Raw genomic sequence first — 27,056 nt, forward strand, 5'->3', positions numbered from 1 at the left:
CGTCCCCAAGAAGGCCAAGGTCACAGGCCTAAATGACTATAGACCCGTCGCCCTGACCTCTGTGGTCATGAAGGTCCTGGAGCGCCTTGTCCTGGCCCATCTGAAGGGCATTACTGATCCTGTGCTGGACCCGCTGCAGTTCGCGTACAGAGCGAATAGATCCACGGAGGACGCCGTGAACATGGCTCTGTACCACACTCTAAAACATCTGGACACTACCGGCAGCTATGCCAGGATCCTGTTCGTCGACTTCAGTTCGGCCTTCAACACCATCCTACCATCCATCCTGGAGCACCAGCTGTCCCTGCTGCAAGTGCCTGCCTCCACTCGCAAGTGGATTACGGACTTTTTAACCAACAGGTCGCAGCGGGTGAAGCTGGGGAAGAACATTTCCAGCTCCAGGTCCACCAGCACCGGTTCCCCGCAGGGCTGTGTCCTGTCCCCACTACTGTTTTCCCTGTACACCAACAGCTGTGTTTCCCTCCACCCGTCGGTCAAGCTCCTCAAGTTTGCTGACGACACCACCTTGGTGGGCCTCATCTCCAAGGGGGACGAGTCGGCCTACAGGGGGGAGATCGAGCGGCTGCGAAGCTGGTGTGAAATTAACAACCTGGAGCTAAATGCCCTTAAGACAGTGGAGATGGTGGTGGACTTCCGGAAGGACCCAGCCCCGCCCCTTCCCATCATGCTGGGTGGCACTCAGGTGGACTATGTTGAGTCCTGCAAGTTCCTGGGGATGATCATCTCCAGGGACCTGAAGTGGGAACTCAATATCACTGCCCTCCTGAGAAAGGCCCAGCAAAGGATGTACTTTCTTCGGCAGCTGCGTAAATACAGACTGTCGAGGGCCATGATGACGCAGTTCTACACGGCCATCATAGAGTCCATCCTCACTCACTCTATCATCACTTGGTTCCCCGCTGCATGCGCAAAAGACCTGGTCAAGCTGCAGCGGGTGATACGCTCTGCAGAGAGGGTGATTGGCCGTCCCCTGCCCTCCCTCAAGTCCCTGCACGACTCCAGGGCGCTGAGGAGGGCAAGAAAGATCATGGCCGACCCCTCCCACCCTGGTCACGGCCTCCTCACCCTGCTCCCCTCTGGGAGAAGGATGCGGCACCTAGGGGCCAAGACAGAGCGCCACAAAAACAGTTTTTTCCCCTCAGCTGCCAGGCTGCTGGATGACGCTGGTTTCCCTTTTTCCCTTGCCCCTTAGGGACATCAGCAATATGTTGCACTATTGAACACTACTGCACTTTATTTATATTATTTATTATTTATTTCTGCACGGTGTTGTTTTGTGTTTGTTGTTTTTCATGTTATCTGTGAAAAAAATATTGAATGCACACTGGTATGTTACCAAAGCAAATTCCTATGTGTGATACACAATGGTAAATAAAGGAATCTGAATCTGAATCTGAATCTGAATGCTTTAACTATAAAATAAATAGCAGATATACAAGCTCGCAGCCCAGCACTTAGTGCCGCGCTGCAAGCTTGTTATTAACAAATCTTTGAATACATCTTTTTTAAAGCGAACATTTGCAACTCAAATATTTGCTTCTGGGGGGGGTCCCCGATACATAATATTTTGAGATATATTTTTTGCCGGCGGCCAAATACATAATTCTTGGCGTCCTTGACATGAAAACATTTGAGAGCCACTGACATAGAAACATGCGTTTTTTCAAAAACCTTTGCATATCAACTAATAGCAGATCTACTAGCTCGCAGTGTGGCACTCAATGCCACGCAGTGAGCTTGTAGATTTGCTATTTTTTTATAGTTAAAGCATAAAATAACGGTTTAAAGTAATAATGCCTAATAATGTGTTCCCAGTCTTAATGCTTTAACTCTGAATCCAGATCACATCTCTTTTCTCAGAGGGGCGAGGTTCCAAAAACGTACAGCATGTACAGTGTTCCTCCGCCTGTCATGTCGGTGCTACGGTGCGTGGAGCTCCACTGGCCCATTAGTCCTGACTCCAATCTTGGCACTCCTTGGCAGAATACCACCATAGAGGCCGTTCTTACAAGCTTTCAACCGGGGCCTTGTGAGGCGGCATTGTCTGTATGCTAAACACGGCCTCACACCAGTCTCACCCCCCATCCCATACACACACGCTCTCCAAAAACAGTACGGGCACATTTTGACCCTCGAAAACAAAACAAGTCCACTCTGAATTTCAGGCAAATCTTGGGATCAGAGAAGAGTACAGTTCGTGAACAATCACTGTTAGCCTAATAGAAGTACTATAAGGCACTATAAGACAGACAGGGGGCAGAGGTTGTTGTTTTATGTCATGTTGTTACAAAATGTTCTTGTGGGGAAAAGTGTTTTGTAACTTCGTTTTGAAATGTGCTATATAAATACAATGCAATATATGTATTTACTTACATTTGTATTATGATAATTATTAATAATAATACATATAAGTAAATAATATTTATGTAAATATACAGTACATACAACCTCATACTAAACTGCATACATAACTCATAGTTCACAACTTCAAGAACAAAAACACCACCAACAACAACAGCACCAACAGCAACAATGATAATTAACAATAAATAGTGAAAACATAGAATAATAGAACAAAACAACTCCTGTTTCCAACCGAGGAAGGAAAACAGTCCAGGGCACAACACAGAACAAACAGGACAGACTAAACAAAACCAGATCGCTCGGAATATCCCCACCATGACAACAATAAGATAAAGTGATATTCAGCATACGACAACAATTCACAGGTCGTCATCACACAAACAACAAAACAAAAAACATTACTTTTAGAAGCTTTTTTAAACTCCCTTTTCTAGTAGACGCAATTTGCAACTCAATTTCTTTTAATATCTTGAATCTAGAGTTGCAACCTCAACCATTGACAGTCTATACATCCAAACAGAAAAGTCCTATCTGATTGTATTAAACAACATTAAACTCACCAACATTCCAGTTGCACTGAAAGCTTGAATTATCCTCTTTTCTTTCTATCTAAAGTGTTTGTCTCATAAAAGTCCACCATAGACATGTTATGCAGGAGTTAAAGCCAAAAAGAATCCCAAGACTGAAGTTTATTTTTAGACCATGTCCCAATATGTGATTTTAGAAACACGCAATGCACAACAATATATGGGGTGTTCCCTCAATTTCTGAACAGCTTTCACTGAATGTGTGTGTGCCAAGCCAAGCCATGCTTCATTTCAAGTTCTGTTGTATTCTATTGCTAGTCTGGCCAATTCAAATACTCATATCTTGAAATTATAACTGCTTTTTAGTTTGTACTTTGGAGATCACTTCACTATCGTTTTGACGACTTTGTCATTCACGCTGTGGCCATCGCTACAGAAAGTAACTCATAACATGTCTATGGTGGATTTTTATGAAACAAACACTTTGCAGATAGAAAGAGGTTGTTTTGTTGCAGATAGATAAGAGTCTTTCAGTACAGCTGCAATGTTGGTGAGCTTAATGTTGTTTAATTCAATCATTCAGAAACGACTTTTCATCTTGGATGTATGGGCTGTCAATGGTTGAGATTGCAACTTTAGATTCAACAAGAAATTTAGTGTTTCAAGTTGCGGCTACTTTACCCTAGGGCTCCACCAAAATGACGGCGTCGTGCCGGCGTCGGACGGCGTCAAAAAATGAACAGGGGCGAATTTGAGCGTCCGACGCTGACGTTGACGTCGGCAGTGGAGCACCCTTCATTAATTAAAACGGGAGCGTTCCCAACGTTGACGCGACGCTCGACGCGCCCGGTGGAGCCGGGGGGGTTACTGTTCTTTAGGGCAGGGGTTTTCAAAGTGGGTGACGGGGCACCCTGGGGTGCCGTGACGGCAGTCCAGGGGTGCCACGAGATAATTTGATGATATTTGGAATTTATTTGGAAACTTTAAGTACAAAGTTATTTTCAGTCAGTTCTAACCAAAATGGCTAATATTTCAGCATTTTCCTCGCAACATAATCACTAAATATCGTCACTGACGGGCAGAAACCTTGTATCTCTAAGTTTCAAATGTGTACGTCTTTTGGTAAAGCAAAGCCCTGCTTCATCATAAAAGACTGTCGCACAAAACTAGTGAAAACAGCCGATCTACAAGCACACAACGCCTCGCATTGCGAGGCGTTGTGTGCTTGTAGATCTGCTGTTTTCACTAGTTTAGTACATCTATCTATAAATGCGACAAATCTCTGTCTGTTTGTTTGTAATCCGCGTATCTCGAGAACCGTTCGTCCCACCGGCTTCAGATTTGGCACGCGCGTTCCCCGCCGCCGCGCGGAGTGCAGTGCCGGGCCTCGACCCGACCCGAGTCGCGGTTTTCCGAAACCGGCGCGAAACGTTCGGAATCTCCTTATGCGGAGCTGATTGTTGACATCAGGCTGTTCCGGAGGAAATCGGCGCAAGCGCTGAGTCATTGTGACATCACTTCATAAAAGGCTCTGACATCACGTACGCCACATGAGTCAACACAAAATCTCTGTGAATGTGTATGTATGTATGTAATCCGCGTATCTCGAGAACCCTTCTTCCCACCGGCACGCGCGTTCTCCAGATATGGGCATAAAGTCTGACATCAGAGTTTTCCGCAACCGGTACTGTGTGTGCAGAGATCTTCATATATGGGCATAAGTGGACAAAGACAAAAAGATGGTCAAAACGGGTCCTATGACAACAGGTATATTGGGGTTTGCATTAAAGGGTGGGGCATTCATGGGGTTTGCATTAAAGGGTGGGGCATTCATTCCCTATTTCAAATTCGGCACGTGCGTTCCCCACCGCAGCAGGTAGTGCAGTGCTCGGCCTCGACCCGACCCGATACACGATTTTCTGGAACCAGCACGAAAGGTTCGGATTCTGATGTCTGACATCAGGATTTTCCGGAACTGGCACTGTGTCTGCATAGATCTCCATATATGGGCATAAAATGGATGCAGACAGACAAATACAGATATCTCCATATATGGGCATAAATGGACACAGGCAAACAGATGGTCAAAGATCTATACCTGTTGTCATAGGACCCGTTTTGACCATCTGTTTGAAAAAGCGACAGAAATCTCATATATGGGCATAAAATGGACGCAGATAAACAGATATCTCCATATATGGCATATATGGGCATACAATGGATGCAGAATCACAAAGATCTCCATATACGGGCATAAAAGGGACACAGACAGACAGATACAGAGATCTCCATATATGGGCATAAAATGGACGCAGATAGACAGATATCTCCATATATGGGCATATATGGGCATAAAATGGACCCAGAACTATAACTGCAGTGATCTCCATATATAGACATAAAACGGACACCGACAGACAGACAGATACAGATATCTCCATATATGGGCATAAATGGACACAGGCAGACAAATGGTCAAAACGGGTCCTATGAAAACAGGTATAATGGGGTTTGCATTAAAGGGCGGGGCATTCATTCCCTATTTACATTGTTCCGAGTTGGCCAGGTCGCCGACTAGACGCTGGGCCGCCCGAACAGCTTCTAGTTTTATAAATGATAAATACAAAACGAATGGTTTTGGACATACAAGGTTTCCACCCGACAACGACGATATGCCATAAATATAAGGTGCTTGGAGTGAAAATTATAATGTAGGGGTGCCTCGGATTAAAAAAAATATTTATGGGGTGCCCTGAGACAAAAAGGTTTGGGAACCCCTGCTTTAGGGAACATGGTAGCATAGTCCATTGAGTGAACAGTACAAAACGGATCCCTGCATTGCACAAGAAGTTCTAGGTGAAGGGAAGGTATGAATTCTGAGGCCACGCTTTTAGACCAGGATAGATCATCATGCATGCCCTGGATGAACAGTGAAGAGCCAGACATGCAGCTTTGTTCTGCAAGTTGAAGCTTGTGCGAATCTCTCTTTGTCTCACTTGACCAAACAACAGTCAAGATGAGACATCACATAACCAGCGCTTGTAAAACCTGCCTGAGTTAATATGTCAGGAAATGAGCACGTCACCTCACCTCCTAATAACAAACACTAACCTTCCCATTTTAGCTACAAGGGCAAGGTCATATCAGATAACCCCACACTTACTGATAATACAGAGACGTGTTTTATTTTCTTTTTTACTCTCTCACTTCACTTTTCAACACAATGGAGATAAACTAAATGGCATGTATTACAGGTGACGCGTTAGCACACATACCACATAGATAGATGATAGACAGAGACCTAATTGCATCCATGGTTCCAAATTCTACACTTCTTGACCCATGTTTCAGATCATCATCTGTCCTCTCCAACTCATTTTAACTGTCCATCTCCTCCGTGCAATCTTAACACATAGCAGACATAACCTATGTGCAAAATGTAGGCCTATCTTTTAAAGACTTTCCGGATTCTTAAGTGCCTTTGATTTCCCCTTTTGCACTCTGACTATAACACAACAGAACCCATTACCAATACCAAAAGGGCACTATGCCCTAAACATTTCTTGAGAACCAAGTACAAGCATTTCAACCTCTGCTCTGGCCTTTACAGATAACACTATCCTCGAGTTCTTCAAAGGAGAGAAGACTGTAAAGAGTCACTGCTTCACTCTCAGCCGAGTTCGGACACTTCATAAGTGTGCAGGGTCTAGGCCTAGGGAATAGGGATGGGACGATAATCGTTATTATCATGATAAAATAAACAGTCACAATATCGTGGAGATTTAAATTTATCGTGGAATTATCCTCTGCCATGCACTGGGATCAATTCACCTTTTATTTGCCGAGCTGCATATCTGGTACGATTTAAACCCTTGGACGGACATGGAAATAACGTACTTGATAGTCTTTTTTAATTTTTTCACTCTACCAAATCTCTTTGCCAAAAATAGACGATCTATGGATTGCGATGTGTTGTGAGCTTGTAGATCTGCAATTGTTTGGCAAATGATCCGCCCCCAGGATACTGGATGTTGGGCATATTTTGATTATCGCGATATCTTGACATGACATTTTCATATCGCCCCATCCCTACCTAGCAGGGTCTAGCTGTTTGTCAGTCCTTCTCTCGGTCCATCCAGGCCCTGATGTCCTGTGCTGTTGCTGTAAGACCGGTTTACATCACCAAGCTGACAGTGATGGGACAGAGAGCGCTAAATCGGTAAAGATCAACACCATCAAAGTTCACCAAAAAAGCCAATAAGGTTAGCAGTGGGGCCTGGAGTGGCTATATGGGCTGCTGTACACACAGCGGTGGGCTTGAGTTATAGCCACGCAGCGTGCCAGCTCATCACTATCTGGGAATGAGATCGGCCAGCTAACAAACAGGTGGAGACATTACAGTCTGAGATATAATATTCCCCCTTTGGGTTGAAAAACGAGTCATGACGAATCAAGGATGCTAAGGCCATGAAAAAGGTAATGGTCCATCCTGAATGTGAGACAGCTGATGATAGATACGGATATGTTGGGAGGCTACTAGTGAATTAATACAAAATAAAATAAATCTTCATCAACCTTCATCCACAGCCTCAAATATGACAGTCACGAAGACGACGTTAGTTGCGACGTGCCGTGAGCTTGTAGATCGGCCTAGTTTAGAGCATTTTTATACCAGTCCAGTATTGACGTTTATCTGTATAGTATTCCTGCAAGCCAGGAGCAAGGACTACTACAAACAGTCCTGTCTACTGTCCTGACAACCACCCCACAGCAAGACTTTCTGCTGGTCTTCTATCCACTCTCTCCTCCCTCTCTCTCTGACAAGAGCAGCAACAAGCATCTCTGATTCTCCCCATCAGCAAGGACTAGGGATGGGACGATATAAACATTTCATATCACGATTATTGTGACCAAAGACATCGCGATTTACGATAATCGAAATATTCCCAACATCCATTATCCTGGGGCGGAACATTTGCCAAAGAAAAGCAAGCTCAGAATGTGAGCTTGTAGATCGGCTATTTTTTGGCAAAGAGATTTGGTAGAGAGTGAAAAAAAAAGACTGCATCAAGTATGTATATTATAAGTACGTTTTACCAACAGAGGGATTAACTGGTAAGGATATGCAGCTTGGCAAATAAAAGGTGAATTGATCCCAGTGCATGACGGAGGACGATATCATAATAAACTAGAAGCAGTGCTCTTCCGAGCACAGGTCTCCACCAGGCCACACAAATCGGCCTGTTATAGCGCCACCATGAGGCTGATTTAAAAAATGTGGGGCAGATGTTCTGAATTAGCATCCAGGGAGTGTGTGTGCTCAGTTTGGCAGCGATCGGGCCAACGGCGCCGGAGATTAGCTGGTAACAACCAGGCCACACAAATCGGCCTGTTATAGCGCCACCATGAGGCTGATTTGAAAAATGTGGGGCAGAGGTTCTAGATTGGCATCCAGGGAGTGTGTGTGCTCAGTTTGGCAGCGATCGGGCCAACGGTGACTGAGATTAGCTGTTCACAAACTGCGAGGACGCACGGACGCACGGACGGACGCACGGGCGGACACACGGACGGACGGACGGAGGGGAAAACATACTCTCCCTCAGCCTTCGGCTGGTGGAGACAATTAAATCTCCACAATACGATTATCGCGAGTGTTTTTTATCACGATAAATGACAATATCGCTTATCGTCCCATCCCTACTGCAGTGCGAACATGTCCTCTTCAAGAATATACGCCCATACAGTCAGACAAGTGGCCTTGCTGTAACCCAATTTGTGTGTGCAACTGAGAACTAATTAATTTTAGGCCAACTCAGGATGGTAAAAGAAACGTTAGCTTGCAGGGCTAATAAGACATAATCTTGCCTATCCCACTTTTAGAGCCTTATCTTGAACCAATACGACTCTCCACTCCTCAGGGCACTCACCTTCACCTGGTTATCAACAGTAAGCGGTGGTGTGTGTGTGTGTGTGTGTGTGTGTGTGTGTGTGTGTGTGTGTGTGTGTGTGTGTGTGTGTGAGAAAGAGAGTGGTGTGTTGTGTTGTGTTGTGTGCACATTTAAAACGATAGTAAACACACGGACTATTACAATGCAACATGTCACCTCAAAGTAAAGTTGAGCCGGATTGATTTGCCTGTGTGTGTGATGAGACGAAATGTGTCACAGATGCTGGCAGGCAGAGAGTACATGCTGCCACATGCTTACATCAACCACAGTCCATCATCCATGCAGTGGTTTGGATCGAACTGAAACTAAAACGTCAATAATATACCAACCACAGTGCTAGCTGGCCTAGTGGTGTCTGTGTGCTGTCTGTGCACTGCTATGCTCTGACTGCATCCCTGACTGTGCAATCTGGACTGTATAGAGTCTGGATGAGGCAGAGGAGACTGACACTGACTAGACTATAGGCAAAGATTACACACTGATACAGAACAACCTGTGTGTGTGTGTGTGTGTGTGTGTGTGTGTGTGTGTGTGTGTGTGTGTGTGTGTGTGTGTGTGTGTGTGTGTGTGTGTGTGTGATGATGATTGCACTCGAATCTGGATGAGCCAGGGACTGACATTAGACTAGGCAAAGATTACACAGACTACACACTGATACAGAACAACCTGTGTGTGTGTGTGTGTGTGTGTGTGTGTGTGTGTGTGTGTGTGTGTGTGTGTGTGTGTGTGTGTGTGTGTGTGAGTGATGATTGCACTAGAATCTGGATGAGCCAGGGACTGACATTAGACTAGGCAAAGATTACACTGACTACACACACTGATACAGATTACACTACACACACTGATACAGAACAACCTGTGTGTGTGTGTGTGTGTGTGTGTGTGTGTGTGTGTGTGTGTGTGTGTGTGTGTGTGTGTGTGTGTGTGTGTGTGTGTAATGCAATGCAAAGCAGCACTTCACAGTGACACTTGAACGTGAACGGTGTGGTAAGGTTGGTACTAAAGTGGCTGTGTAGTGTGTACCTGAATCTGCCTCCGCAGTGCTGGCATTGGTCCCCGACCCAGCCTGGGAAGCACAGGCAGCCGCCGGTGGCGGCGTTGCACTGGCCGTTCATGCACGCCTTGTCGCATTCCTTCGCCTGGCCGAGAGCGGGCAGCCCGGCGAGCAGCGACACGGCGGCCAGCAGCAGCACGGTGCTCCAGCAGCGGGGGCTCCACCAGGTCTCCGTCAGACCGCGGCCGTACAGGCTCCGAGTCCGGCCGTTATTAAAGAAGAAGCCCGAGCAGGAGGAGGCCCTCCGCCGCCGCCGCGTCGCCCCGTCCATTCTCCTCCTCCTACCTCCTCCTCCTCACTGTAAAAAGATGGCTGCTAGGCTGCTCGCACAGTGCAGGCAGGCTAGTCGCTCCGTGTTTAATCCCAGGCCGGTTGTGTTGTTGTGTTGTGGAGCAGCTGCTTCTGTCCGTGAAACGCTGTCGCTGGTTGTGTGATGAGGAGGCCGTGCGGGAGGCTCTTTGTTGTGACTGGGTTAATGGGTTACTTGGTTTCCATCTTTAAAGCGGTGGTGGGTTCCTCTCTACTCTGCTGCTTCCCACCGCTGCTCTGCGCCCAGGAGCCGCATATTGACATGCGGACGTGACGTGAGGCGGAGGAAGCGCGCAGCGATTGGCTGGACGAGGAGGCAGCGCAGCGCGGCGCTACAAATGAAAGACTACCTACCTGTACATTGAAAATGATAAATGTGAGTGTGTGTCAGTGGTTCTCAAACATTTTAATGTCAAGGAGGACCCCCAAATTTACGCTTTATTATCCCGCGGACCCCCCATTTGAAAAGATATGCCAGGGACCACCATTTCACCAACCTCCCCTGACCCTTTGTTTTTACTACTGTTTTTTTTCCTGACGGTATATCTATACTGCATACTGTGTTCTATCTGTCTGTCATGCAATGTTATGAGATACTTCAATGGTTTCCTGTGGAAATAACATAAACCAAGTGCTTTTCTAGTATCTCCTTTTAGTTGACATTGTACCAGTGAACTGTACCGTCACGAAACTGTACCTTTTCCTATGCAAACTTCTAATAAAGTCTTCAAGCCTCTGAGACCTCAATTTATTTTGTAAAATCAATGTTAATCAAACTCTGAGAACAGGTCCATTTGGTTCCATTTGTAGTGTAGCCTACACTCTCTGAGTTACATCCCATTAAGGGTCCATTTGTTTCCTAACTATCATTTGGCTGGGGACCCCCTGGAACTCCCTCAAGGGCCCCTGGGGGTCCCCAGACCCCACTTTGAGAACCAATGCTGTAATTGAAATGATAAACGAGATGACTAATGTGTTTGTATGATTTCAAATTTATAACACTAGAGGGTCACGGCCCTTCGGGCCGCTCACATCTAGTTAAAAAAAAAAATGGGGGGGAACTATTGTGGCGGAACTATTGTGGCGGAACTATTGTGCCGCAGCACACGTTTCCTGTCGGACATATTTGACCGGCGGACTATTTTATACAGAGGCAAAATATGAGGGTAATAACGAATACAACTGTATACAGAGGTTTGGAAACTACATCTTGCAAAGGTGACATGGGTGTTTGAATTTTTAAGCTATATTTAGTACATATGTAGTACATCTTGGCCAAGTGGTTTGGTATTTAAGTTAGCGATACATGACCCGGAAGTAGATCACTTACTCTTTTGTAATATAAAGATGACTGCTCTGCAAAACATTTGTGAAGTAAACACAAGAGTAATTTATTTTGGTTTTCAAACCTTTTCATGTCAAGGACCCCCATTTGAAATGTTATGCCAGGGACTCTCATAAAGAGAAGATTTGTATGGCTCTAGCAGTGATTCCCAACCATTTTAATTTCAAGGACCCCCAGTTTGACATTCATTATTAGGCTACAGACCCCCATTTAATGGCATTTCTATCTCTGAGACCTAATTTTTTTTATTGTAAAATCAATATTAATTAAACTCGGAAAGTGTACAAATGGTCCATTTGGTAATTCCATTTGTACACTGTCCATTTGGTAATTCCATTTGTACACTCTCTGAGTTACATACCCATAAGCCATAAGGGTCCATAACTATCATTTAGCTGGGAAGTGGGGACCCCCTGGAACTCCCTCAAGGACCCCTGGTGGACCCCACTCCCCAGACACCACTTTGAGAACCAATGCTGAAATCTAAATGATAAATGAGATAGCTAATAACATGACTGCTCCGCGAAAACATTTGTGAAGCAAACACTGTCTAATTTATTTATCCTCTTATGTGTGATAAACATGCAGATCATTTCACTGTGACATTATTTATTCATTTTCATTGTGATCTGGTAACATCCACCACCCATAATACAAATATGGGTAAATTCTCCTTCTACAACACTGCCACCCAAGTGTGGAATTCCTTGACCCCTTCCCTTAAAACATGTAGTACACTCACTGGCGTCCTTCAAAACTGCCCTGAAAATTTCCACTTTCTGGAGGCCAAAAGCAGAGGTATCACTTCTCCTATAGATAGGTATGAAGTGATCATCTTACTTTACTTTGCCCTCCCCCCATTCTTTGCACATAGTGTTTTTATACGTGTGTGTTGTGATGATATTGAATGTTTTTTGAAGATACTATATATGTTGATGAATTGAATACAAAGGACCTCCAATGGAAACAAGGCCACACGCTAAGGACTTTTTGGGGTGTTCCATTTAGGCACTATACTGTAGGCAGGGTGTTTTGACTGTACTTGTGATGTAGGCCAACTGCGTTTTGGGGTTTTGACTGTGCTTGTACTATTCTACATTTTTGTCTAATAAAATATTCAAACAATCGGACCCGTTAGGTCAGTTTGGTTCAATTTGTACACTATCTGATTTACATACCCATTAGGGACCATTTGCTTCCTAACTCTAATTTAGCTGGGGACCTTCTGGAACTCCCTCAAGGACCCCTGGGTGTCCCCGGACCCCACTTTGCAAACCAATAACAAATGAGAGCTGTGTAATTATTACTAGACCTTACCCGTTCGAATATATGTGCTGCAAAATATGTGCAGAGTGTGGGTTATGGGGAAAGTAACTGTAACTGCATAGTGCGTGCGTGAGAATATGTGGGAGCATCATAATGTAAGGAGCAGCCCATGGAGGAGTGTATATTTATGATGGATACAAATAATTTAACAGCAAAATTAGTAGAATAGAAGTATGAGGATGTATTTGCTCCACATAATTTTTCTATACCCGTTGGAAGATGAGACACACATCACCCGTTGCATGCGTGACCCATGCAGAGAGAGAGAGAGAGAGACTGCAACATTCCTAACTGTGAGAGAGGTGTGTGTGGGCCCGGGGCTACAGATCCCATGGCCTGGAGGAACGGACCGTAACCCTGACAACAGGCTGTAGAGCTGTAGAGTGAAGAAACGCTAATAAATAGCTAGAATTTGGGAAAAATGAAATTCGGGCTCCGTCACCGTGTGTATAATGCTAATGACCAATGCCATGTTAAATCTGAGATCAGTCGCTGAAGCGAGTGAATAGATAATGCATTTTGTGACCTACTGACTGACTGACTGACTGACTGACCTCTCTCTCTAATTATAGTATGGATTACACATTTATAACGTGACCGATCCGCGAAAACATTTGTGAAGTAAACACTGGTTAATTTATTTATCCTCTTGTGTGCGATAAACATGCAGATTGTTTCACTAGTGACATTATTTATTCATTTTCATTGTGATTGAGGATGTGTCAACACAATGAGTCCCCAAGGAGATCGTGAACCCAATACCACCACCCACACACACACAAATTATGCAGGCTGATAACATTATTGCCAGTGGTGGAACAAGTACTCAAATAAGTAGTAGGCCTAAGTATCAATACTGCAATGTAGATATACTCTGTTACAAATAGAAGTCCGGAATTAATAATGTACTTGAATAAAAGTACAAAAGTATTGGTATCAAAATGTACTGAGTACAAAAAGTAAAAGTACTCATTATGCAGAATGTCACATTTCAAGTTTTCAAAAGAATAAAAATCTTTTGAAAATAGCAGATCTACAAGCTCACCATGTGTTGCATCGCAACGCATTGTGAGCTTGCAGATTGGTTATTTTCAAAAGGGGAAAATGGATATAGGATTGATTGAAGCGGTTAATGTATATTTTGTAATATTAATCAAAATCTACAAAGTAACTAGTAACCAAAGTTTTCAAATAAATGTAGTGGAGTAAATGTACAATATTTGGTCCGAGAAGTAAAGTCATGTCATCAACATGAATCTGGATCTGTCCCATTTCCCATATTCCATCCTGATTGGCTACGATTGCCTTCTAAAGTTTGTGTATGCGACGTGACGGTCGCTTATCTCCCGATTAGGGAGTCTTTTAGGCGCCGTACAAACATTTGCGAGAGCTATCGTGTCCGTGTTGTTTGATAATGAGGAGAGGAGGGTGGGTCCAATCTCCAATTCATTAATGGAGACACGGCAACGACATGAAACCACATGACTTACATAGAGAATGAATTACCCCCCCTCATTCTCAAACGATACAGAGAAGATGTCTCACGCTTATGTGTGATTGCGGCCTTACTGGTATAGAGTTAAGGTAGGGTAAGTGATTTCAATTAAGTTTCAGTTTTCATGTAGGTGACAGGCGGGGGCCTTCCTCCAATCATGATCAAGTGGGGGCGGGCCTTGGTGCGCGTAAGGCCCTCAATCTTTCAACCACTCAACCATGATTGGAGGAAGGCCCCACTCCATCCTGATTAGAGGAAAACTCAATAGTTTTTGAAACTCCTTTTTTCTCCTCACAGGAGATAAGGCCGAAGCCCAAATATGGACCAAACACTCTATAGTAACTAGTACTATCAACATAAGACCTATTTTGTTATTTGAAATAAATGAAATCACCTACCCTGCCGTTAATGATCCCAAAACATACGTCCACAAATTGCACGCAAAGGACACAAGTGTACAAATATTATAGAGCGTTTATTAAATTTAGACTTGTAAGAAGTCATCATATTTCAAACGCACTCCACTGTATGAAGCGCATTCATTAATATCAACAACCCATAAAATGGATTGATCTCGGCATTGAAACATAAATAAAAACAAATAAACATATTTACAATTCATGATGGACAGAGAACGGATGTTGTGAAGGAACACGCAAAAACCTACATGTCGATGCAAGAGGCATCCGACACTGGTCTTCAACTTGAACGGAATTATGCCCCGGGAATAGATTAGATATCCAAGAAAAGGAGTGGAAAGAAGACAATTAAACAATGCATGACCTAACAGTGATTTTTCAATGGGTCTCAGTGGAACTAAATTAAATTAAATTAAAAATAAAAACATGACCACTTGAACCCCAGCATCCATATTCTAGGGGGAACATTATCCAAAAAATAGCAGATATACAAGCTTGTAGATTGGCTATTTTTAGCGAAGAGATCTGGACTAGATGGAGAAGTGGTCAAAGTAGAGGTGTAACTCAAGTCCAGCTCTCTAAGACTAAAAGGGTTTAAGTGGTTAAACCCAGATAGTACACTGTAATCCATAACGTTGTAGTAGTAAGCTAGCCTGGCAAGCCAGCCTCACACTGTGCATTCACTCACTCACTCGTTCCTTCCAGGAAGGAATGGGTGAGCACAGTATCAGGGCTGACTTGCCAGGCTAGTAGTAAGCCTTAATCGTTAAAGCTGTAATCCAGAACTTGTGTGTCCCAACCCGGGATTCAAACCTGGGTCTACCGCACGAGAGGCAGAATGTCCACCTCTCATCAAGAGGAAATACCTTCTTGGGGTTTATTAAGGAGGTATTGCTCTTATGAGCTTCACTTCAGGTAGTACCACTAGTCAACCATGAGGTGTCCGACCCAACACCGGGGTCTACATTCCTCAATGGATGAGCCACTGCAGATGTGCTAGTTATAAAGTATGAACATACTCTAACATAAAGATTGGTTAACACAATGTGTTATTTGTTAAATAAGTCATTGGATTGCAGCTTTAACAATGATTTAAGGTGTGTGCTGTGTGATGTCAAGTTTGTTCAAGAGCTCCGTCTTTCCCCGCTCAAAATGATTTAGACAAGAAGTCTGTACACAATAGACAATAATTGCGTAAGAAAACACTTTCCAGAAAACACATGGGAGAGAGTGGTGTGTTGGGTAATTACTAATTACACAAAGGTCATTGCGAGAAAGAAATAAGTTCAGTTTGCTTAAACTGTGATGAGACATTTGCTGATCTGGAGGGAGCAAGTAATCATTCAGCTGACAATGAACCATCTACAATTAGGTAATTTTGGACAGATGAATATTTGACTTAGACGTCCTGCACAAGTGACAGTCAATACCTTACAGTCCTTACAGTAATAAAAAAAGATCTGCAGAATTCAAAAACTGCCATTATCCAAAAATGTCCTTATAAAAGTACAATCATTACAGTACATTACAAATAGTAGTGTGTGTGTGTGTGTGTGTGTGTGTGTGTGTGTGTGTGTGTGTGTGTGTGTACACAGATAAGTCATGTGACTCTCAGAAAACTCCCACAACTCAGGGGATAAAACAAAGAGTGGTCACATGACTAGGTCAGGTCCAGGTATGGGTAACGTGTTTAACCAAAAGTAGTGCCGGGAAAAAGAAAAAGTAAAGGAAAAACTCTCCACTAAATTGATTTAGATTCATGTTTTTGCGAGTATCATGCTCTTGGCAAAGACCTGGATCAAACAGTATTTGGAAACAGTTTTGTAGTACCACCAATGACCACCAGATGGCTGGTGTCAGTATGTTCCCACTCCAGGAAAACATAAGAGCACATTTTCAAAGAATCTAAACTTGTTGTTGTTGTTGAAATCACTGTTTTAACCAAGGTGGGAAATGCCACCTGCCTGGTAACTTATTGCAGGGCAAACCCCACCCATCTGGTAGATGACGTAAGTTAAAACAAACATCAGGAATAATCTACAATTACCATTTGACCCAGAAGAGTGGAGGTGACCACATGTCCTGTGGTCGGAGAGTCACAGGGCAACATTCAGCTATCCGTAAAATGCAGCTATCATCTCGTCATTGGTTCCCCTTCCCACGTTATAGTATTACACATTATCTTACAGCAGCCTTATGGTGAAGCCATTTACAAAGCAACGGTGAAGTACATCATATGTACAGGATCGATCAGTCTTACCCTTGATTGAGCAAATAAAAAAAGAAATAGAGAAAGTATTTTGTTTCCTTCGTTTATGTACATTAGCGAAAATGAGGCGGTGCAAAAAATTCATAGAGCACCTCAAAAGTTTTAGTATTCCTGTGTAAAATGTACACAAACCTTGCCCCGAGTACTGGCGTTTTTTTAAAGTACTGGCTTCTTTTTGGACAAATCTACAAACGCGCGCACCTCCTCTGAGTTGCCCTGACAAAGACATGCAAGAAAAGACAGGAGCCAGAAAAAGTGGCTCTGCATTCATTCAAATCCGGGACCAGCGGCCCCCAAGTTCTGAAGGCAAATCATATCTAACAGACCGTACTCATACAGTTTTGTTCTAGGCAACACGTGGTCGACCTCTTCTCGTAAAAAAAAAAAAAAAAGTAAAAAAGAAGAAAAGAAAAAAGTATTTTTGTTTAGTTTTTTTTGGTCTTCCAAATCAAGCATGTTACTCGGGTGTTAGCGAACACCTCTTTTAGTGCTTGTACCAGTGATTTGTACTGGTCACCAGTAGATAGAATGGTAAAGCATTATCAAGGCCCCTTTGGAGTGTCCTCTTGGTTTGGTTACCTGAGGGTGTAGCGTGAGTGGGCGAACACTGGCCAAGTGACAGGGTGGAAGTGATGTGTCGCGAGGCAGAGTTGTGGTTAAAAGCCATTCGTAAATGTGTTTATTTTCTACTGCATCGAGTGCAGCGTCGGCGGGCTTAGACATGCAGGACACTACAGTGAACGCTACAAAGCTTCACAGCATACAGGGAAGGAATGTTCATTAATATATGCCTTTCTGTGACTGGCAAGTTCTGGAGACTATCGTTAAACCCCACCCGTTAAGCACACTCCACACAGACCCAAACGAAACACCAAAGAACTATTCGCAACTACTCGTTGGACTGATTGTGAGCATCAGGCTGCAACTCTCACTTGCAGGACCTTACTGTGCATAACTGTGTGGTTCCATGATCACGTGATAACCACTTTTCAACCTGGCATCCCTACTTTAGGCATGTCGTTGTGATGTAGGCGAATTCTTTTTTAAATGTTCCAAAATGTTCCGAGAAATAGTGGAAAAAAAAATTGCAGATCTACAATCTCACACACGTCGCAACGCATTGTGAGTTTGCGGATCGGCCATTTTCGCAGATCGCCGCACAACAAAGTGTATAGGGCTTAAGTGGTTAAAAAAGTAGGTGCATTAGGGAATGGCTGTCTTGAGCAATGTTTCTGTGCATCTCGGTGGTGTAATCTATATACCTCCTGGTGTGTCAATATGTACTGTATGTGTTGACAAGCAAGTACAGCAGTACATGAACACATCTTGGGACGGACACCACCGTCACCAAGACGTACATCATTGACACTTTGAAGGTCTTCATTTTGGGCAGTAGGTTACTGGCATGCGACGGCAAGGGGTGAAGTTGTCTCTCTTAGGCAGTAACCAGTCATACAGTAAGGCTGGGCGGGATACGGGGGGAGTCGTGGGAGGAGTAAAAGAGGATAACTGTGTGGTGGTCATCGTTGCCATCTTCAGGTGGAGGAGGAGGACTGACGGGACGGCCGGTTCATGGAGGAAGCGCTGTATGTTCGAGAGCGCTGCCTCACGGCCAAGCGGCAAGGCAGCTCCAGCTCCTGGAAGAGGGGCGTCTCTGTGATGTCGACCGCCTCGGGACGCTCGCTGGGACTCCGTGACAGCATGCTGCGTATCATGCCCAGCTATGGAGGAGACAAGGGAACATGCATTTATACAATGCATATATACATTGCATTTCCTCACAGACCAAGCCATGACATTAACCATGTCAAGTGTTGACTCGACCAATTCACCTCACATACAGTAAAGCTCTTAACAAATAGCACATTTTCCGGAAAATTACAAACATAAATTCCTTTAAATGCAGGCAAACACACTCAGAATTGATACCTGTATAAACTGGTGTAAGACACGCTCAAGTGGGTGCGCGTGTGTGTGCACAGACGCACACATTATAAACACACACACACGCACACACACACACACACACGCACACGCACACGCACGCACGCACGCACGCACACACGCACGCGCGCACACAGTCTAAGATAGGGAGCCGGGTATTTCCAGTTGGTGAATCAAGAGATTATGTAAATGGGATTTAACTAATCCAATTACACAAACATGGGTAAACATGGTAAATGGATTACAGATACTTCTGTGAAAGTAGTGTGAAAGTAGCAGAACTGCTTACAAGTGGTGTTAGTCAGAAACCTGTCGAAAGCTTAAAAGTGAATTCTCAGCGTTAAGATCATGCACACGTCTTGAAATAACGAGTGAGGAACAGCTCACTGTATAATATATAACATGACTCAACTTCCAGTGTGTGCATTGAAGTCTACATTTTGTTTCATATTGATTCTTTGGATTTTTTTGACACAAAGTAATCCAAAAGTAAGTCAAAGAAATAAGATTGCATTCTCATATTTACAGATGTGCCATTTCAAAACCTCACATGTCCTGCCTTTGGCAAGACAGCAGATTTTCAGGGTATTTGCAGAAAATTGTAGATCAGCTTTTTTAGCTAGTTTCTGCAAAAATAAGCTGTTCTCCATACAAATTTGAAAAGCAAAACAGGGAAAGAAACCGGGTGGAAAACATGCATTTGCAGGACATTTTCAGGAAACGAGCAGTAAACGCAGAAGAGTAGAAACGGCGCATCTGTAGGTAATCAAATCGATTATGCCATTGTATATGAATTAATTAAAGTTATATTTCAATCTGTCACAAATTATATTGTTAACATTCGGCTTCCCAGCTTTGAATATCACCCTCTTTCTTCAACTCTCACCAGTTGCCTCAAAATCTACTTAAAAGGATCCCTGGCTAATACAACAAATATGCCTTAATACACTATAATTGTCCTCTATAACTACAATGTAAATTTCAAAACACCTTAAATATTTTATTTCTTCTAGAAATAGCTAATATTTCACTCAACAGGGGAAATGCCTGTCGCAAGTTGATGAGGTTATAAAACCAAGTGTGGTCTATCCCCATGGAATTTATGGCATGCATGTGCAAAAAAAAGAAAATACTTTTGAAATATTGATTTGATGCTCATATTTACCAAAGGAAGTATTACGTTTGTTTTTATTTTCAGGTGTTTTTAATTTTACATTGTAGTTATAGAGGACAATTATAATGTATTAAGGCATATTTGTCATATTAGCCAGGGATCCCTTTAAAAATAAATATATTCAATTCCTCTTAATATCCACTAGATGGCAGCAGAGTATCAAGACACACTCACCTCCTGCACGTTGTTTTTGGCAAACAGCTCTGGGAACTGCAGAGCCCTCACCTCTGTCAGCGTCTGTGGAGGAGGGGATGTAAACAACTTTCAGTGAAACCACGGCAATAATTAATCAAGTCCTCTTTGTTGGAGACAAAAGGCGCCAGGTCTAATCGTAGAATGAAAAAACAAAAACAAAAAAACAATGGCTGCACGTGCTTCTGTCTGTGTTTAAATTTACATTACACAGACAGTGGCCATTACATTTATGCATATGTCAGTAATAGGCCATTTCAAAATTACAATAATGCAAATGTTTTGGCTCTTTTCCCAAGCAAGAGTGCATTAATGAAAATAAACCAAAGAACAAAACAATTTAATTAAAACTAATACAATAAAAAACACATTTAGCACAATATGTCCACTTTATGTTTGCGCACTTACCCGTACTCTCTCCATTTGCGTTCTGAATGGACAGAGCAGCTCAAACAGGATCAGGCCCAAAGAATAGATGTCTACTTTGTGAGAGTACGAGTTTCCAGAAAGCTGCAAGAGACAGACATGTAGATAATAAATTATTCATCGGTAGTTCATACTGTTTCTCTTTGTTGGGTTTTGAGTTTCCTTCATAATGCAGTAAACCAGGGGTTCCCAAACCTTTTTGTCTCAGGGCACCCCATAAATATATTTTTAATCCGAGGCACCCCTACATTATAATTGTCACTCCCTTTACCTTATATTTATAGCATATATCGTCGTTGTCGGGTGGAAACCTTTTATGTCCAAAACCGTTTTTTTTGTATTTTTGTATTTATCATCTATAAAATGTACTAAACTAGTGAAAACAGCAGATCTACAACACACAAGGCCTCACATCGCGAGGCGTTGTGTGCTTGTAGATCGGCTGTTTTCACTAGTTTTGTGCGACAGTCTTGTATGATTAAGCAGGGTCTTTACCAAAAGACGAACACATTTGAAACTTGGAGATACAAGGTTTCTGCCTGACAGTGACGATATTTTAGTGATTATGTTGCGGGGAAAACGTTGAGATAATAGCCATTTTGGTTAGAACTGACTGAAAATAACTTTGTACTTCAAGTTTAAAATGATACTAAATATTCTAAGTGTCCAAATAAATTCCAAATATTATCAAATGATCTCGCGGCACCCCTGGACTGGCGTCGCGGCACCCCAGGGTGCCCCGTCACCCACTTTGAAAACCCCTGCAGTAAACTATTCCCATTTCAACATTTCAAGAATCATAATCAAAATGTTTAAAATGTGGTTCATGTACCTGCTCTGGGCTCATGTACAGCTTGGTGCCCACTTGTCCCGTGTGTCGGGTCAGTATGGGCATGGGTGTCAGGACCCCTGGCTCGTCGTCATCCTCCTCTTGGTCCATGGCCGTCACCAGACCGAAGTCTCCCACCTTCACCACGTCGTCCATGGTGAAGAAGATGTTGGATGGCTGAGGGACAGAGAAGAGGTCCAGTGATGTCGTGTAATGGTCAGGTGGTGGAAACATCTGACGTATAAACATCTGACGTATATCTATGCTCAGGATCAAAACACACCCCCAGTCTTCCATTCACCGTCTCCATCTCGGCTTTGAAAATAAAACCACTAAGAGAATAAATACTGATAGATCTTGATAAGAGTACCGATTCTCTTTATTTTCTGCCACTGGTGTGAATATGAGAAACCTGAACTAGTTCATACAGGGTTCCTACACATTTTTACCAATTCATTTCCAAAACCTTTCCAAAACCTTTCCAGAATATTTAACCCAATTTCCAGGACTATATAACAATAATTCAGCTCAATAACAGGTTGCTTACTCCTATGCGCAATGCCCAAAGACAGGTAGTGTATGCCAGTGGTTCTCAACCTTTTCAGGCCGTGACCCCCGAAATAATCATGTTTTAACTGGAGACCCGGCACCCTGACGAGCACTAAGAGCAGAGGAATTTTGTATAACACTGTTCTATTGTGAAAATAGCAGATCTACATGCTCACAACGCGAGGCGTTGTGAGCATGTAGATCGGCTATTTTCACAATTTCTGCCTCTAATATTTGACAATTTGGCACATGTTTAATTTGTCATTTCAGAGGTATTGACAAAATCAATAACCAAAGACAATGCATAGCTATTTTTTCCAGGACCTTCCAGGACCCTTGATGAATTCCAAAACTTTTCCAGTACTGGAAAAATATTTTTTCTAATTTCAAAATATTTCCAGGAATTTCATGACCATGGGAACCCTAGTTCACATATCCCCGTGCTCACCTTGAGGTCCCTGTGCATGAGTCCCTTGCTGTGGAGGAAGTCCACAGCCTCGGCGATCTGCAGGAAGATGTCCAGACACTGGCTGTGCTCCCTCTGCTCAGGGAGACAGCGCTGGGACATCCAGTCCTTCAGGTTCTCCTTACGACACAGCTGCATCTGGATGTACAGGTACACCTGGGACACCCAGAGGATGGACACACTGATTATTTACTCCCCGATTCACAGTAAAACTAGGGCATTAACGACTCGACTCAGTAAAAAGTTGAGTTGAAGTCGACTTTATCATTTGATGACGTCATCACGTCACACACGACCCCCCAATTATTTTGGGGGGGTCCCCCGATGATTAACTTAATGTGAAACATTGTTTTCTCACTCAACTGTAAACAAACCAACATAAAGTTTAAGTGTATAGAGGGTATCTCCACATTTCTAAAGTGCCAATTTAAGGACTTTTTCAATACCTCTAAAATGACAAATTAAACATTGGCCAAATAGTCATATAGAGGCAGAAATTGTGAAAATAGCCGATCTACATGCTCACAACGCCTCGCAAGGCTTTGTGAGCATGTAGATCTGCTATTTTCACAATAGATTTGTTTTTTTTTGTTTTTTTCAACTTCGACTTTCGACTTTCTCTGGTGAGAGTCGACTTGTGTAATGAAGTCGACTGAGTCCACTTGTCGACTTTTTCGTTAATGCCCTAGTATTAAACAACATTTTACTGGTATTGACTCACTTAACCCATTTAGACCTGCTGCTACCTATATGTTGTTTTACCTCTAAGGCCGGGAGCGACGTCTGTGTCACATTAGTATTTGCTATACATATAGCAACAACATTTATTTTAACATTTTTTAATGCAAATTTTAAGGTTTTCAGAAACCTTAGGTCAGGTTTTAGGAGGCGTTTTTAGAATCGGCCTTAGGTCTAAATGGGTTAAAGTGAGATAACGGGACACTGTTTGCGTTGGCTGTCTTGTCTTTTCTTTACAGAGCCATAACATAACGTTAAATATTAAAACAATGACAGCAGCAACAAAACCTCACTCCAGCAAAGGAAACTTACAACACCACTATGATCAACACTAGTCCATTAATCAATTGACCTTAATCGTAATCTAACTATTAATTTACCGAATGTTGTCAGTCTGACAGTCTGTCTGCATGCTCACATCACTGATACTACACAGTGTGCCAAATTTGGACATGGTGACATCCACCATAGAACAGCCGCAAGCTGAAACGATGCCCAAATTTGGAGATGATGTCCGCCATCTGTCTGCATGCTAACATCACTGGTTATAAACAGTGTAGCCACCATGGTAACAACCACATACACATAGAGGTATTGTATTGCACAACAGGACATCAATGGTGACTGTTCTGTCCAACGGGCACCTGTCTGGGTTCTCCAACATTACTTCTGAGACTCCTGCATTCAATCCCTCATATACTGTGCATAACCCACGGTATTAACGTAATAAATACCATACCAAATGATGGCAATTGCTCAATCAACTTATCTGAATGCAAATACACATCTTTAAATTCCTTAACATCTTCAACCAGCAGGTACAAGCCTTTATCCCAATCATATGTCATTAAGCCAATTATCTGATTACTAAATGATTACAACTCCATACATTTTGTCGATTCATCATTCCAGTCCTAAAATCAGGCAACAAGTCAACCCACCTTGGGTGAAGGCTGTGTGCGCTGGGCCGGCGGGCTGGAGGGAGGGAGGGTCAGTGTGAGGGAGGTGGGCCGCGGGGGGGAGGAGGAGAGGACCACCTCCTCCTGTCCTCCTCTGGCGCGCAGCAGCGAGGACGAAGAGCTGGCCTTCTCCAGCGGCAAGCAGGGAACCGCCACGCCGCCCGGGACGGAGTCGCTCTCCGCGTCCACGTCGCGGTCGCAGCCCGAGTCCTCGAACACGATGTCGAAGGAGGAGGAGGTGCAGTCGCCCCCGGCGGCGGCGGCGGCGGGGCCTCCTCCTCCTCGCGGAGGACACAGCTCAAAGGAGTGAGGTGTGTCCGGGCTCTCCGAGACCTAGACAGTCATCAGAGGGTCGGTATCTGTTACCATCATGTAGTACAAATGTTAAACAAAGAACAGTGCATTTCAGAGCAATGGTGGCATGGAATTCATTACCTATTTTTTTTTATATACTTTTATATTTGTAATACTGTGAGTTTCAAGAAAAAACTGAAATTGTATTTGTTCACACAAGAAGTGATGTAATTTAAAAGAAGAAAAAAAAAAAGACAAAAAAAAACTATATATCCCTTTTTACATGAAGTACGTTGAATTGGTACTGTGGAGCAATCAAATGTATTAGATGGGTTAAGTCTTTTTGTATTGTATTGTTGTCTTGTATGAATGGATGATAACATGTTTTTAAAGGGCCACTTCACCTCTGGGACAAGTAGATCTTATTTTACTGTTGTTTGGGACACAATCAACACAATATTCAATCTGTGTTTTGAGATATTTTAGTATTTCAGCTGTGCTAGTGATGCATTTTGCATCACATGATGCATTTTGCATCATCATGCTGCATCATATGATGCAAAACGCATCACTAGCACAGCTGAAATACTAAAATATCTCAAAACACAGATCGAACACAAAGAATAACTCAGGATTGTGTTGATTGTGTCCCAAACAACAATAAAAATAAGATCTGGTTGTACCAGAGGTGAAGTGGCCCTTCAAGACCCCAGGAAGAGTAGCTGCTGTGACTGTACAGTAAGCTAATGGGGATCTAATAAATAGATCAAAACAAATCAAACCTCGGGGTCCGCCTGGCTCTGGCTGTCCCGCTCCGACATCAGGCTGTCCTGGCCCAGGAGAGGGTGGAAGGACAGGACGCTGCCGTCCCCCTCGCTGAAGCCTCCGCCCGCTCGGAACAGCAGGCCCCGGCTCTCGTCCACCGTGGAGGCGTCCTCCTCCTCCTCCGCCCGTCCTCCATCACCTGCTCCTCCCGCCGCCGCGCCCACCTCAGGGCTGGACGCTGGGGAGACGCTGGACACGCTGGACACGGGAACCTTGACCGACAGCGCCTCTATGTGTTCAGGGAATGTCATCGGCCAGTCGGTGGTGCTGTAAACAGAGAAGATGAGGGAATCTGTAACTGTTCTGTTTAGAGATGTGCCGATTGATTGGTGATAGGGCTGTCACAATTATTACATACTCGTCTAATCGTGATTATTTGACATAATCGTGATTATTTTTCATAATCGTCATAATCGTTTCCATGTCAAAAAATAGTGGAAATAGCAGATCTACAAGCATGTAGATCGGCTATTTCCACTATCATTCTTCTTTTTTAAGTATAAAGTTGTCAAATATGTCAGTAATGTATTTGTATATTTAGGTTATGTGTCATATCTACCATGTGCAACTTCAAAGCCTAAAAGCCAAACAGAAATGTAATTGTCAACGACAAAAACACAATTAAATCGTTAATCGCAATTATTTGAGAGAAAATTAATCGTCATGTAAAATGCCATAATCGTGACAGCCCTAGGTGAGTGATCGCGATCAGCTGATTCTACCGGCTTTGATCGGTATCGGCTTTTGCCGATCTACAAGCTAGATCAGCTATTTTCACAATATTTATCTGTGGGACTGAATGTAACCTCAGCTTCAACTCCTACAAGTTGAATTGGATACTAAAGCCTGCAATATCCTAAAATGTACTTAATATACAATGTTTTGTAATAAGAATCATTAAATATATAACTGCTGCTACAGTAACACAATAAATAAAATAATTTATGGATTTGACACTGTGATCGGGAATATCGGTATCGGCAGATACCGATTCCAGTTGATCGGTATCGGCCCCAAAAATCGCAATCGGAGCATCTCTAGTTCTGTTAAAAAATAAATTAAAAAAAGGAAAAGAAAACACTAAGCTAGAGCTGGACCAAACAAAGTACTGAGGGTGCACACCAATATTGCTGAGGTGCTGCTGACCTTGGTAAGGAATATATGAAGGAGAAGAAAAAGGCTGCACACTCGTAGCCTGTAGCCACAATGCAATATTTATTTACAGAGAAGAAACCCAACGTTTTAACCTGGCAAGGTCTTCTTCAGGGGAAGACCTTGCCAGCTCGAAACGTTGGGTTTCTTCTCTGTAAATAAATATTGCATCGAGTGCTATCTAAAATACTTAAAATCAACATAGAACCGGACCCTTTTGGGAGTATCTGATGATAGTACAAAGTTAACAAAACCTCAGCAGTGTTTCCCATCTTATATGGTCTCATTATTGCAAAGAAGTTGCTTCTTATGCATTGGAAGAAAAGATATGCGCCAACCACAAAAATGTGTCTCAGTGACCTTACCGGCACATCTTGAAAGGATTAGGTATACTCTTGAGGACAAACTATATTTTGATAAAGTATGGATGC

The 27,056-nt window shown here is 43.2% G+C and overlaps 2 protein-coding genes across 2 annotated transcripts in view; both read right to left on the reverse strand.

Annotated features, from left to right (window-relative positions):
* Positions 1 to 10,185, reverse strand: part of atrn (attractin) — a gene marked incomplete at its 5' end in the record, with an annotated part of 253,285 nt that extends 243,100 nt beyond the window's left edge. Inside the window, 1 exon segment of the mRNA XM_080750193.1 lies at positions 9,884 to 10,185. Within this exon segment, the coding sequence (XP_080606319.1) occupies positions 9,884 to 10,185 (302 nt within the window).
* Positions 10,186 to 14,845: 4,660 nt separating this feature from the next.
* Positions 14,846 to 27,056, reverse strand: part of eif2ak3 (eukaryotic translation initiation factor 2-alpha kinase 3) — a 67,987-nt gene continuing 55,776 nt past the window's right edge. Inside the window, exons 13-19 of the mRNA XM_080751262.1 lie at positions 25,431 to 25,740; positions 24,337 to 24,687; positions 22,640 to 22,813; positions 21,646 to 21,819; positions 20,796 to 20,897; positions 20,370 to 20,432; positions 14,846 to 18,798 (exon numbers count right to left, since the gene is read on the reverse strand). Of these exons, the coding sequence (XP_080607388.1) occupies positions 18,613 to 18,798; positions 20,370 to 20,432; positions 20,796 to 20,897; positions 21,646 to 21,819; positions 22,640 to 22,813; positions 24,337 to 24,687; positions 25,431 to 25,740 (1,360 nt within the window). The 3' untranslated portion in view covers positions 14,846 to 18,612. The remainder of the gene's footprint in view (positions 18,799 to 20,369; positions 20,433 to 20,795; positions 20,898 to 21,645; positions 21,820 to 22,639; positions 22,814 to 24,336; positions 24,688 to 25,430; positions 25,741 to 27,056) is intronic.

Source organism: Nannobrachium achirus (assembly GCF_963921795.1).
Source record: "Nannobrachium achirus genome assembly, chromosome: 20".
Taxonomy (NCBI): Eukaryota; Metazoa; Chordata; class Actinopteri; order Myctophiformes; family Myctophidae; genus Nannobrachium; species Nannobrachium achirus.